The sequence below is a fragment of the Phaseolus vulgaris genome, chromosome 7 (genome assembly GCF_051622355.1).
Source record: "Phaseolus vulgaris cultivar YP4 chromosome 7, ASM5162235v1, whole genome shotgun sequence".
In the NCBI taxonomy this organism is placed as follows: Eukaryota; Viridiplantae; Streptophyta; class Magnoliopsida; order Fabales; family Fabaceae; genus Phaseolus; species Phaseolus vulgaris.
Window position 1 is genome coordinate 2,753,937 of NC_143504.1, and position 13,881 is coordinate 2,767,817.

At 35.3% G+C, this 13,881-nt stretch overlaps 3 protein-coding genes and 1 long non-coding RNA gene across 5 annotated transcripts; 1 reads left to right on the forward strand and 3 right to left on the reverse strand.

Annotated features, from left to right (window-relative positions):
* Nucleotides 1-243: 243 nt before the first annotated feature.
* LOC137827930 (leucine-rich repeat transmembrane protein kinase family protein) lies at nucleotides 244-3,551 on the reverse strand. The gene is made up of 2 exons (XM_068634306.1): nucleotides 1,783-3,551; nucleotides 244-1,076 (listed from the first exon to the last, which is right to left on the reverse strand). Exons 1-2 carry the CDS (start codon nucleotides 3,122-3,124, stop codon nucleotides 415-417), a joined length of 2,004 nt encoding a protein of 667 aa, XP_068490407.1. The 5' UTR covers nucleotides 3,125-3,551; the 3' UTR covers nucleotides 244-414.
* Nucleotides 976-5,569, forward strand: LOC137827932 (uncharacterized). Its single transcript, XR_011083802.2, has 2 exons — nucleotides 976-1,106; nucleotides 5,276-5,569. It is a non-coding gene; the product is annotated as an uncharacterized LOC137827932 (long non-coding RNA).
* A 222-nt stretch (nucleotides 5,570-5,791) lies between these two features.
* Nucleotides 5,792-9,335, reverse strand: LOC137827664 (LEAF RUST 10 DISEASE-RESISTANCE LOCUS RECEPTOR-LIKE PROTEIN KINASE-like 2.1). The gene is made up of 3 exons (XM_068633894.2): nucleotides 8,443-9,335; nucleotides 7,856-7,894; nucleotides 5,792-7,448 (listed from the first exon to the last, which is right to left on the reverse strand). Exons 1-3 carry the CDS (start codon nucleotides 9,143-9,145, stop codon nucleotides 6,328-6,330), a joined length of 1,863 nt encoding a protein of 620 aa, XP_068489995.2. The 5' UTR covers nucleotides 9,146-9,335; the 3' UTR covers nucleotides 5,792-6,327.
* Nucleotides 9,336-9,428: 93 nt separating this feature from the next.
* On the reverse strand, nucleotides 9,429-12,175 carry LOC137827663 (LEAF RUST 10 DISEASE-RESISTANCE LOCUS RECEPTOR-LIKE PROTEIN KINASE-like 2.1). 2 transcript variants are annotated; one of them, XM_068633893.2, is made up of 3 exons: nucleotides 11,251-12,175; nucleotides 10,964-11,017; nucleotides 9,429-10,591 (listed from the first exon to the last, which is right to left on the reverse strand). In XM_068633893.2, the coding sequence occupies exons 1-3, from the start codon at nucleotides 11,963-11,965 to the stop codon at nucleotides 9,519-9,521; spliced, it is 1,842 nt and encodes a 613-aa protein (XP_068489994.2). In that variant the 5' UTR covers nucleotides 11,966-12,175; the 3' UTR covers nucleotides 9,429-9,518. The 2 variants fall into 2 exon arrangements, with proteins under 2 accessions (XP_068489994.2, XP_090160842.1); XM_090304716.1 differs by having other exon boundaries at nucleotides 10,964-11,008; nucleotides 11,251-12,149.
* Between the last annotated feature and the right edge of the window lie 1,706 nt (nucleotides 12,176-13,881).

Consider the following 13,881-nt stretch of genomic DNA (forward strand, 5'->3'; position numbering starts at 1 on the left):
TTTGGATACCTCCATATTCCTAGACGGTCAAAAAAGACATGACAAATGTCAATAATAAGTTAAATTTGGCTAATCAAACCAGACATGTTTTTCTTTTGAATCATTACCGTCCACGTCAACCATTATTGAACTGACCCAACAATTAGTGTCTCACCAAAACATAGTTTTGCCCTTTATCTCAATCTGTTGATAACTCCTACAAACGAATCATTCATTTCACACAGCTTTAATTAGCGGAAAAGCTTGAACCAAAACCAATCTTGTCATTCAGGAAAGTGGGCAAAAAGGACTAGCATCAAAACAAATAATACGTGATTAAAAATAATTAGAAAAACAAAACCCTCAATAATCTGATTTACAATATACTACCACCACCCACACAACCTAGTTAGCTTAGCACCTACTTCCCTTATTTCACTGACTCGTTCCACAGGCATCTTCAGACATGGAAGGTGACTCCGAAACAGAGTCCGTCGAGTCATGACACGGCGACACCTCCACCCCACGCAACTCCTCAATCATCTTCACCACGTGGCTCATCCTGGGCCGTTGATCAGGTGCAGCAGCGGTACACGTCATTGCAATCTGAAGCAGCCCCACCATCTCCTCCTCAATATCCTTATACCTCATCAGCTCCAAATCAAACACTTCAGCCGTCCATTCCTCCCTCACCACTGACTGGACCCACCGCGGTAGGTCCACCACCCCACCGTAAGCACTGCCTGCACTCTCCACCACGGAGGGGCACTTCCCTGTCAGCATCTCCAGCAGGAGCACACCGAAAGAGTACACGTCGGACTTCTGTGTCTGTTTCCGACCATCCGAAGCCTCCGGCGCGCGGTAGCCGTTGGGTCTCCCACCCAATGGGCCTGGGCCCGCGAAAACCGAGAGCCCAAAATCAGACACGTGGGCGTTGCCCTGCTTGTCGAGTAAGACGTTGGTGGATTTGATGTTACCGTGGGTGAGTCTAAGGGACTTGCACGAGTTATGAATGAAAGCCACGCCTCTCGCGGCTCCCGCTGCTATCTTCAGCCTTGTGGTCCAGTCCAGTGGGGTTCGTCCGGGTCCTCTGTTTCCTGTCGGAACCACGCCAATTCCACCATCAGGTTTCATTTAATTACACATTTGCCACTAGTATACATAACTTTCAATTTCCTGATGCAAACCCTAGTATGCACTTTTTGGACATTCAATTGCCAAAGGATAAAGCTAAAGGCCAAATGTTGCAGCAAGAAAAGAACATAAAGCAATATACTTCTCCTATTCTTTAATTTTTTATTATCATTGAAAAGCAGCCCAAGACAATGGAAAATCAGTCTGCATGGTAGTACTATACTTTGTCCCGATTCCCAGGGTTTTATGATTGTGATTTGTACAGCAACTGTTCTGTTAACAGTTCCTTTATCAGCAATTGCTGGAAACAATGTATTAAAAAATTACTACAGTGTTGCAAGGAGGGAGAAGGTAGGAATCATGATAAAGAGACCCCATCCAATGCACATGGTTCATCATCAAAATTTGAAGAGCCTCGTAAGTGGACCCCCCCACCCCCCAAAAAACTAAAACCAAAACTACATACACACGCGGTGGCTATGGTCCTATAGCTGCAAAGAATCAATTTCAAAGCAGATAACCCACTCTTGAACTGAGGGGCAACTAAAGAACAAAAAATGTAGAACTTTTGTTTTATTTCATTCATGTGGCCTGTGACATACAAACAGAAACAGCCATGAATGTGCAAATGGAAAAAAGAAATGACGTAGGTAGGTAGGTTAGAGGTACCGTGAAGGAGCCAGAACAAGGTGGCATTGGGCATGTAATCATAGACCAGCAACTTCTCCTCGCGCGCAAAATAGTAAGCTCTCAAACTAACAACATTTGGATGCCTTAACCTTCCCAACACCTCCATGTGTTGCTCGAACTCCCTCTTCCCTGTAATCTGCGCGTCCTTCAGTCTCTTCACCGCAACCACGTTACCATCATCGAGCACTGCCTTGTACGCGGTCCCAAACCCTCCCTTTCCAAGCATTTCCGCAGAGGCTCGCAGCAGGTCCTCAAGTTCAAACCTTTTCTCACCCTCGAAGAACACCATGCGACCCCTCTCAAACCCTCCCTGAGCGGGGTACGGACTCGACGAATACACGATCTTCTCACTCTCAAAAAGCTTCGACCCTTTCCCCTCCTTTAACTTGTAGTTTCTCCAGAAGTAACAATACAATAGCAATGACACTATTGCAAGAACCAAAACATCACCTACTATAATAGCTATAAGTGCCACCGGGCCGATTCTAGAAGCACCCTTCTCGTGACTTTTACTACTTGACATTGGTGTTGACGTTTTCGGCATTGAACTTGGTGAAGATGATACGGTAGTTGTAGGGTTGTTGTTGTTATGTGGTAACAACGGCGAAGCAATAGCGCCTTCTGATCCGGGTTTGGTTGGGTCGGATGCGCATTTTTTAACTGGGGCACCGCAGAGAAGCTGGTTTTGTCCGAATGAGGATTCGGGGAAACTTGATAATGCTTTGGGTATCTCGCCGGAGAGGCGGTTTCCGGAGACGTTGAATTCTTGGAGATCGGGGAGGTTGACGTCGGGAATGTGGCCGGAGAAATCGTTCCCGTCGAGGCGGAGAGTGAGGAGGTGGGTCAGATGGGAAACCGTCGCCGGAATCTCGCCGGAGAAGTTGTTGTGGGACAGATCGAGCCGGTAGAGGCGGAAGAGCGACGTGGCGGTGCCCGGAAACTCGCCGGAGAAGGCGTTGCGAGACAAAAAGAGGAGTTTGAGGGCGGTGAGGTTGGAGAGGTCGGGAACGGGACCGGAGAAACGGTTTCCTTTGAGACTGAGAACTCGGAGCTGAGTTAAAGAAGTCAAGGGGTGAATGGAGCCTTGGAGGTCGAGGTTTTCGAGAACGAGTCGCGAGACTCGGTCGCGAATGCACGACACGCCGCTCCAGGAACAGGGGTTGGTGCTGCTGGTGTTCCATGTTGTGAGCTTCTGGGAAGCGTCGGAAGCGGTTTTGAAGGCCACGAGAGCGTCGAAATCTGGGTTATGGGAACCTTGAACAGTGAGAAGAAGAAAATGAAAAAGCAGAAAACGAGTAAGGTGAGAGAGTGTTGCTGCCATTGTTGTTGCTCTGAGAGAGGGAGAGTGAAGGGTGTTTGTGTTGTGGCTGTGTAAAAAGGGTTGGTGTTAAATGTGGAATTAATGTGAAAATGAAAGGGCTTAACGGTAATGGAATGGGAGTAATAATTTGGGTGAAGTTATTGGGATTAATTGAAACGAGCGTGTTGTGTTAATGCAGTGTGTGGTATTGGTGGTTTGGTTATACTGACACATCCTTCTGCCTCAAAAGACTATACTAATATGCAACTTTTTGCTGTTACCTTCAACTCAAAAGACCACTCTGTCCTTTCTCTTTTGTAAAATGCACCATTCTCATTCTCATGACCAATAATGGTTTGTGTTATTGGTAAGTACTGGTACAACTATTTTATTGTTTTCTACCTTTGATCATGACTTTATAATTTATTAATTTACTCTATATTCTGTTTTCACCTACTGCAGCTAGTAATAATAATTTAAGGTACTTTTTATATTTTTTAATTTATGCATTTTTATAACAACAAATTATTGTTTTGTATTGTTTAAAAAGTTGAAATTATTATTTTTACTTTTTATTATTATATAACATTGGTTAACTATTTAACATATGTTCGATATGTTAGTGTGTGAAAGTAACTGTTCTGTGCTGATATGTTAGTATGTGATATTTAAAAAAAAAAACAATTATATCACTGAATAAATTTTATTGTGTTTTAAAATAAGCATTACAGTGATTACAGACTATGATATGGTGAAAATTAAAAAAATCATTTAAGAGAGGTCAAAATAAAACAAATTGTTTACTTCATAAGGATTGAAAATTGATTTTAACTTTTCGATGGATATTTTTTTTTTCATTTTATAAAACTAAAAATATATCTAAGTTATAAAATTTATTAAAAATATTAAATTAAGAAAGAGTTTAGTGGATAAAAAGTAAAATAAATAATTTTTTTAATTTTGAATAAGTTTTAGTTATTGAAAAATCAATGTTAGTGTTGTTTCTCCAAGAATTTACTGTATTAAGTATAAAAGTATTTTATTATATGATTTATATCATACTGCGTATTAATATACTGTGATTATGAAACAAGTTCCTTTTATTAGATATATTTAGAAAAAAATAGGTTTATTATTTTGAGTTTTTTTGTTTCTTTTTCATTTCGAAAATTTTCTTTCTACATTTTAATTTATTCTTATATTTTTAATTGTGTGTTTTTTTTTACTACTAACGTATAATATTTATGTATTTATTGAAAGTGTTGATATGCTCGTGAAATAGAACATCGTATTAGTATACAGGTGTTCCGTGTTGGTGTGAAATTGTGATAAAGGTTATATTAATATTTTTTGTATGAGTGAAATATGTTTTTATTATTGTGATTTCATGTGAAATTAATTTTCTTTTCAATTTAAAGTTTAAATTTTTTAAATATTTACATCAGATGTTAAAATATTTTTTGTTAATTTATTTTTTATGTAAACATTATAATAATATTATAATATAGTCTATTTTGAAAATTAAATTTATGTAGAAAAAAATTAATAATAAATCATTTTAATAATTTTTTTACTATAAATATTTAATAAATCTAAAATTTAAATAGTGACAAAAATAATTTTACGTTATAATAGAGAGACAGAAAAATATATTTAATATTTTTTTATTAAATATGACATGTTAAAATTAAATTTAATAATAAAATTTGTGTAAAAATAAAGAGATATAAAGTATAATTAAAATAATTTTGTAATTGTACTACGATAGCTGTAATGTCTCAGACTTCATTATTGGACTGATAGACCGACCGATATAGTCAAGGCTCACATTTGTCGGGTCGATAACTCAGATTCAGTTATGCTCAACCTCGTGATTAAGAGATAGGTAATGCAGTTCTAAGTACGGTCTAACTCCTTAACCTGGTTCAACAAAGAAAATTCAAAAAATAATGTGATTGACCAATAAAAAAGAATGAGACGAATTCTCTAAATAGTTTTCTGGTCCACATAACCATAAGAAATAATATTTTGTTGATTTAATTAACAGAAGATGAATGTGGTGTCTAATAGTAAATAGTAAATTAGAAGCTTGAATCCTGAGGTATTAGAAGAAGTTGATTATAGTATTATAGACACTGATAGACTTCATTTTGTTTTTGGACATACTTGCAGGTGTTGTCCCCATTTCAACATGCATTAAATACTTCTCTTTCTGCAATCCTTCAGCGTTTTCTTCTTCTCCGTGCTTTCTCCATCAAAATCTTCTTTATTTTTTTTTGCCCCTCCATGGGGAACTTCAGTTTTTATATTGCATCGAGAAATGAACAGTGGAGGGCCAAAAACGAAGTTCGAATACAGAGATAGATCTTGGACTCAGCTGGGAAACACTTGTTTATTTAATCTTTTGAACTAACCCTCAATTATCAATTTCTTTTTACTCTTAAGTGCTAAAAGAATCTTTTAGAACTGAGCTGATCCGGGAGAAGCTACCTCTCTCTCTCTCTCTGTAATCAGTACTATAATATAACCAACTTCTGACACCAAATATGGAATGGGTCGGATTGACCCGTAAAATTAGAGTGCATAAATAAAAACCCTAAAATCAAAAGGCATAAGTGGTAACATTTACTCATAGTCTATTCGTATACAGCTAAAAGAATAAATTGCAATCAATATACCCCTAAGAAAAAGCAACAAAACTTACTGAAATTGTTCGGCAATTAAATTTAAAATTTTATTTTGATAACAATGTATGCTATTAAATACATGGTACCATTAAAAACAACACATAAACAAAGTTTTAATGTATCAACCTTATAATAAATAAAAATATGTTTTTTTATCAGTAAAAGAATTAAATTAATATAAAATACAAATGGTACTTCAAGTTTTCTTGAAAACATAAGACCTATACTTTTTCATCTCCATACCAAAATAGGTACTTAATGAATTAGTAACTATCTAGGCCTTATTATAAACTAACACAGTTAAGCTCAATCAGGGGCTTAATCCAATCCTATTGTTATGGCTTTAACAAATTAATCAGATTTTGTACCATGTCTCTGTTTTCCACTTAGTGTGCTCTTTTATCCTGCTACCTGCAAAACCAGAGAAACTTGCTTGTCCATTAACAGCTTGTTAGCAATAATGCAGCCTTGTCTGTAATATGCAGTCCTTGTTTTGTGAATTCCTGTTACACAGGAGACATATGGTGTAGAAAAGAATCAGTATTCAGAAGGATAAGTAGTGTGAGAGGTGTAGGTGGTGTGATCTGAGGAGCTAGGAGGTGATCTGGGAGGTGAAGATAGATAAGGTTTTGGTGGTATTTGCAAGACCTCCAAGCTTCCTTCCATCATATCTACCACTCTACTCATTGCTGGCCTATTTGATGGGTCTGTCTGAATGCACCATAAGCTCACAATAATCAACTTTCGTATCATTTCTCTATCACTTTCACTTTTTATGCTTCGCAGTCTAGGCTCCTCATTCAGCTCAAGACGCTTGTAAACCCAGTTTGGAAAATATATTTCGCTTGAACCTTCAACATCAACATTATTATTCATCTTTCCCCCCACCATTTCCAAAACCACCATTCCATAGCTATATACATCAGATTTATGAGAGACTTCTCCAAAATTTCTAGAGAACACCTCGGGAGCAATGTATCCTGCAGTTCCCCTAGTTCCCAATAAGGACACAATACTTTCCTTTTTCTGACATATTTTAGCCAGTCCAAAGTCTGAAATTTTGGGGCAGAAATCCTCATCAATCAGTATATTGTGAGGCTTTATATCAAAATGCAAGATTTTGGTATTGCATCCTCTGTGTAAATACTCTAATCCTCGAGCAATGCCAATTGCAGTGCTGTAGATGGTTTTGCAGCTTAATTGAAGATTAAGCTTGCGTGGATCCTTGTCTTCATATATGAACTTCTCAAGGGATCCATTAGGCATGTACTTGTATATTAAAGCTCTTTTAGAACCTTCCTGACAGAATCCTAGTAAACTAACAATGTTAACATGAGAAGTAAGACTGATGCTAGCAACTTCATTGATGAACTCCTCACCGTTACCTTTGGACTCGCTTAATACTTTCACTGCCACAAGGCTTCCATCGTTTAACTTGCCCTTGTACACGCTACCGTACCCTCCTTCACCCAATTTGTTTCTGAAGGAGTTTGTGGCCTTCTTTATCTCTGAATAACTGTATCTTTTGGCTGCAAGATGACCGTGGGTGTTCAGAAACATCTCAATGATTTCGTAGGTGGGGTTTTTCTTGTAAAACCGTCTTCTAATGAACCACCCCAAAAATATCAGAACTCCTAGTGTTCCACCCACACATGCAACTGCACAGTTTATAATCTATCACAATTAAGAAACAAAGTTATGCACCATAAATTCTTTAAAGAATAAATAATTTTTTTCTGTAGACTGTGGAAAACGACAAACAAAGATGTAACATGATCTTTTTTTCTAAATATTTTGTTCAATACTTTTATTACTTTAAACAGAATCTATTTTCTAGAGACTAAAAATAAAAAAGAAATAGTTTTTGTAATAAAATGAACAGAAATGCTAAATCAAAAAGAAAGAAAAGTGTTATTTAAGTTTTTTTTTATATATTTTTGCATCATATCATAATTAGAAAGTATTCCTATTTACGATAGTGTAACTATTGATCACTTGACAAATGATTTTATATAACGAAAGTATATATATTATTAGTTAAGGGTAGAAGAGATTTATTCCATACCTGTTGTCACTATAAGACGAATTTTTGTTGATTTATTTCCTGAAAATTGGAAATAATAAAAAATTACAAAAATATGCAGAGCCACATAATCAAATAAAAAATTACAATTTAAAAACATCTTATTCTAAAATATTCGAACTATATATATTTTTTATTTCAAATTTTGAATCATTCTTATAAAAAATATTGAAATAGATTATTTTATAGGTAAATTTTAATTTTGAGTTTTACTTCATCAACCTATATAGTTGACATAAATATACAATCAAAACAATAATAAATTTTTTAAATAAATATTAACAATCATTTCAGAATAATTCATTTCAATATCAATTCATAATACAAATACGTTTATGGTTCAAAGTTTGAAAGAGAGACAAAATTAATTAATTTTGTTTTATAATACCAAAAAATATATTTAATCCAAAATATTTTAATATTATTGTATTAATTCTTTAAAAAATTATAATTAATTTATTATTACCATGATTATTATAAGACGATTTTTTCCAAGTACAGAAACAAAAACTTTAAAGGATGAAAAGATGTTTAATAAATTTTTGTATAGTGTAGAAGAGGGAACGAACCTTGGTCACAGTAGAACATTCCGGTGTTGTCAACTCGACATTGGCCGCCATTAGCATACAGACACCTAAAACAGTTCTGAGACAATTCTATTCCAATGCTGATTTCGTAAGTTACGAGCTTGAAAGGGTCATCGGGATCAAGATCCGCAAACACCATGTCGGAGCTCGTTGGAAGCTCAACCACTGAACATCCTTTGAGATGACTGTAGCTGGAAGAAGAATCGGTGTCAACCATTGAATACAGTGTTTCATTTTTGCAAATTGCAGAGTTAGAAACTGAATTGTTTGGCGGAGCACCGAGGGCGCGGTTACATCTGAGTACGTCTACGTAATGATTTAAACGAGAAATCTTAGCCAAAGGCGAGCTGACAGTGAAAGTGTAGTTGTGGTTGAAGGTGTCACAACTTCGCTGCAGCAAAAAGTCGCGGAGTTCATCGTCTTTGATGGTAATCGTCAACTGCTCCAGCTTCAGAATATCAAACCATTTGTTGTTGTTTTTTATGGTTTTTTGGGCCCCTGGTTCGTGGTCATCACAGCCGTGTATCACCAATATGCCGCAGTCTCGGTGACGTGTGTCGGTGAAAGGAAAACTTATGTTACCGAGATCGCCGCAGTTAATCAAGGAGGGACAGTTACCACCACCCAATACCACTTGTAAAAGCCATCCGAACAAAACCACTCCTGACACATGAAGTGCAGCCATCTTTGGGTTATTTGGTTCTCTAGAGTGCTACAGTACTCTCTTAATTTTGGGATCTAATCTAACCCAACTCTTATTGTAATGAAAAGTCTTGAAAAACATGAGCGGAAACAGTCATCACTGTTATCATCACAATTATTGAATGCAGCCGTTTCTGACTGAGTCAGCATTCAACAATATTACTATTAAATTCAACCTAAGATCAAACCAGTTCAGAATTCACTACATCAAATAGATAAATCATAAATCACTGTTATCATCGCAGTCTATTTTAGAAAGTAAAACAGAAAGAAGCAGAGTAGTGTCATTAAAAATTATAAATACTGTAACATTTAGTTCATCTTATGTAGTAGTATCCTAGTTCACAAGTTACAAATTACAATGTCTCACTTGATAAATAAACCGGACAGGTTGGAGGAGAAGACAATAAAGGTTTAGGTGGAATTTGCAATAACTCAACTTTGCTTTCTAGCATTTCCAACACTCTGCTTATGGCAGGTCGGGTTGAAGGATGAGTTTGTATGCACCATAAGCCCACAATTGCCATCTTTCTTATCATTTTTTCATCACTTATATTTCTTATGTTTTGTAAACCAAATTCCTGATTTGATTCAAGACGATTGTATATCCAATCGGGAAAGTAAATTTCACTGGAGGGGTCTAGCCCAGTTATAGTGTTCTTTCTTCCTCCAATCAGTTCTAATATCATCATTCCATAGCTGTAAACATCTGATTTATGTGATACTACACCAAAATTTCTAGAAAAAACTTCTGGAGCAATGTAGCCTGCTGTTCCTCTAGCACCAAATATTGAAACAATGCTTTCTTTTCTGGAGCAAATTTTTGCTAGACCAAAATCTGAAATCTTGGGATTGAAATTCTCATCCAACAGAATGTTATGAGGTTTAATGTCAAAGTGTAGAATTCTAGTATTGCAACCTTTATGTAAGTATTGTAGTCCTCTAGCAACACCAATTACAATATGATACAACATTTGACAGTCCAATTGATGATGTGTCATTAGAGCATTCTCTTGATAGATAAATTTTTCAAGTGATCCATTGGACATAAACTCATAAACCAAAGCTCGTTTAGAACCATCGCAACAGAACCCCAAAAGCGTAACAATGTTAATATGAGAAGTTCTGCTAATGCTAGCAACTTCATTGATGAATTCCTCTCCGTCATCTTTCAATTCGCTTAGGATCTTCACTGCAACATAAGGCCCATCCTGCAACTTTCCCTTGTATACACTACCGAATCCTCCTTGGCCTAGTTTGTTTCGGAAACAGTTGGTCAGTTTCTTTATCTCAGAATAACCATACCTCTTAATCTGAAGGGCTCCGTGTTTTTTCAGAAAGACCTCAATCCGTTGATTGGCTGGATTTTGCTTCTGCCGTCTCGTATAGTAGATCTTCACCATCGCTACCAATAAAGCAACTGTAACAGCTGGAGAGGTTCTTCGTATCAGAAAGATTGTTTAAAAGGAATTAGAAAGAAATCGAAGAATTTAAAGTAAGCAATAACTAATTAATGATTGCAATGCAAGCTAATCCATTTAAGATACAAAGAAAGCCTAAACTCAGTAGATAGTATTTTATATGAAGACAGAGGAGACTACTCTACCATTAGAACAAAAAACAAACCCCAAAAATTATTTTTGTAAAGTTATAAAGAGTGGGCACATTTACTTAATAAATGGTGTGTTAGTAAACGAAAACACTAAACTATGTTGTCAAAAGTTATTTATTTTAATTAAAAAACAATAAATAATGACAAAAAAAAACCATCAAAAAAGAAAAATTAATCTATATGCATTACCTAATGCGAGTACCAGTACCATTTTCACAACCCAGCTTCTACTCCCTGCAGATGCTAGAATACAGTTAACAAGTATTTTGGTTAGAATTATTTGAAACAAAATCAATCGTTTAAATTATACTTCGAAAAGTCAAAAAAGAACACGAATACAGAGCAACTGTTTATTTTCAAATTTTACTTAGAGTTTAGCATACCATCTACCTTTCGCTAACTATCTGCAAATTTTATAGATCGGATAGAGTATACTGTATATGTAGGTGCGAAAAATGTTGTGTATTTCTGAATACCTGGGGTGCAATGGAATTCTCCTTTAGTGTCAAGTAAACATTGTCCTTTTCCATCAAGACACCTTTCACATTCATGAGATAACTGTACTTCAAGAACGATATTACTAGTTAGAAATTGAAAGGGGTCGTCGGAAGGACTTCCTTCAATAGGAAGCTGAATGGCTGAACATGGTGCTAAAGAGCTGGGCCGCTGGAAACCCGTAGAAGTCAGTGTATTTGGAAGACCATAGAAGATGTCGTACTCAGAAGAACAGTTTGAATAATTATGAAAATAGTTGGGAAGGGAGGGTTTGAGGGAGTAATTGCATCTGAAGATAGTGATATAATATTTGTTGCGGAAAGAAGCTATAGGAGAGGTGTGAGGAAGAGTAAAGTTCTTACTGAAAGCTTTGCAACTCTTGTTTCGCAAATAACGGTCTTGTTCATCATCTGCGATGATTATGGTACGAGGTTCTACCTTTAGAACAGAGTACGAGGTTGTTGTCGAGGTGCCTAGTTGGATAGTTTTGGGAGCGAAAGGATCATGTTGTTGACAGCCATGTATAGCTAATGAGCCGCAGCGTGGTTGCTCAGTGGTTGTGAAAGGAAACTGAATCTGGCCAAGAATTCCACAGTCAAAAGATGGTGGACACTTTTCGGTCTGATCAGCTGAAACAATCAGCAGAAGGTGTGAGAAATATACTATTAGTGATTTCAAAACAAGAACCCGGACCATTATTTCAATCTGCAAAGTGAATATGGTAGAATTTTTTTAAAAACAATCAACGCATTCAATGGATCAATCATGAAAAAAAAACCCTTTACTAAGTATAGGTGGAGACGGTTCAAGAGTTTAGAATTAAGAACATGGTCGCAGTAAGTTGTGTTGCATAATATTGTTCTTCAAAGTGTCCACAAGATATCATCATTTTGAAGTAATTGAGACGCAGTTGACTTCGAAAATGACGGCAGAAAATAGTTTTACATAAATTGCGATTTTAATTCTTATAAATATTATTTTTTGTTCTTATTAAGTAAGAAAAACAAGATAAATGGGTGAAACAATAGTGATAGGGACTGTGGTGCTAGGAAAGTAAGTGAGCCCTCAAAGAATTCCACATAATCAATCTAACAAAGATCTTGGACCAATTCAGGGTACATTTAATTAATATATTAAATAGAATATGATTCCATAGTTTTTATCAACAGGATTCATCTTTATGTAATTGGTATATATTTAACATTACTATATAAATGATTTTCTAGGAAGTTCAGTATCTCCATCTTTGTATGTAACATTTTCTAACAAATCTATTTCTTCCTTTTACGATACTTTTATACTCATAATTAGAATTTCAACCCATCTCCAATAAGTTTTAACATTTAAGATTAGTTAGAAAAAAATACTGTATATGAATACTATTAGATAAATTAATAAATATTTTAAATAATACAATATGAATATCAACAAGTTGAAACATAGATGTAAAAAGATTTTATCACAGTCACTCAAATAAATGCATCATTTTCAACAAATTTTAACATAATATAATATAATAAACTATAATACAATACCAGTAATAGGAGTAAACAAGATAATAATTAACTAAATAATTTAGAAATTAGAGATATCAACCTTAATCTTAAGAAAATAATTACAGATCCAAAAACTACTTAATTATAAATATAACTAATAAAATCAAGACAAGATTAAAATATACATCCGTTATCCCATGTAGAAACTAATAAAATTTTACTTTTAGTTAGTGCAGTTGAGTTGGAGAATGACTATGAAAGACTTAGTCTAATATTCCTTTGATTTAAGTGTGGAAAAAATAGAGTAATGGAACAGCATTTGTGGGACATAGTGAACCAGCGACACAAAAGAAAAGGTTCTCCTTCAGCTTATACTTACAAATTGTTTTGTTGTTCTCTTGTTGAATCTTCTCTGTAGGTTATGTCTTTTTATGAATGGTCCCAATGTTTGGTGTTAATGGTTCCCCAGCCGTTCAAAAGGGTGTATCTCATTTTCATCATCTCCCTCTCATATACTTGTCCATGTCCTATTCAATCACATCAATTTTTTTTTCAAATTTTCTCACTTTTCCTCTCTCTTCTAAACAATCTAAACCCAGAACATTCAAGGTAGTCAACAACGTGTGCTCTTAACCTAATTTGTGATTCGTTTATCTGTGAGGCTTTACTTAATATATATGAAGTCAGTCTTAACCATGTGTTTGTCATTATGATTCTCTATTTATTGTCATGTCTGATTAATGCTAATTAAACCAAATTCCCATCCTATGTTATTTTCTTTACATTATTCATTTACGTCGGCCTCCTAACTAATTGATCAAGGGTCGGCCCAAGGCCCATAACCTAACATGCCCCCAGTCTTATGCGCATGCAAATAAGGTTATTGTTGGCTTAAAGTTGTACTTGATCATCAGGTTGAACTACAACCACGATTATTAGATCAACATCATTCTTTAATCACCAAGGATCGGCCCAAACCCATAACCCAACACTTTCCATTACTATATTTTCTATACCTTATCAATCATGCATTGAATAATTGATTACATCTAATAATAGTGAGAAAATATATCTTTCTATTTAAAAACATAAGTGTTACCATTCCAAAGTGATTTA

Bases quoted from the DNA above. Each gene is read 5' to 3' on its own strand.
- LOC137827930 (XM_068634306.1), bottom strand. From the start codon at position 3,124: ATGGCAGCAACACTCTCTCACCTTACTCGTTTTCTGCTTTTTCATTTT. The intron at 1,077-1,782 runs GTACCTCTAACC...TGGTTCCGACAG, and splicing joins CTTGTTCTGGCTCCTTCACG to GAAACAGAGGACCCGGACGA.
- LOC137827664 (XM_068633894.2), bottom strand. From the start codon at position 9,145: ATGGCTGCACTTCATGTGTCAGGAGTGGTTTTGTTCGGATGGCTTTTA. The intron at 7,895-8,442 runs GTTCGTTCCCTC...TCCAATTTTCAG, and splicing joins AATGTTCTACTGTGACCAAG to GAAATAAATCAACAAAAATT. The intron at 7,449-7,855 runs GTATGGAATAAA...TAAACTGTGCAG, and splicing joins TCGTCTTATAGTGACAACAG to TTGCATGTGTGGGTGGAACA.
- LOC137827663 (XM_068633893.2), bottom strand. From the start codon at position 11,965: ATGGTCCGGGTTCTTGTTTTGAAATCACTAATAGTATATTTCTCACAC. The intron at 11,018-11,250 runs GTATTCAGAAAT...ACTGTATTCTAG, and splicing joins AGAATTCCATTGCACCCCAG to CATCTGCAGGGAGTAGAAGC. The intron at 10,592-10,963 runs GTAATGCATATA...GAACCTCTCCAG, and splicing joins GGTACTGGTACTCGCATTAG to CTGTTACAGTTGCTTTATTG.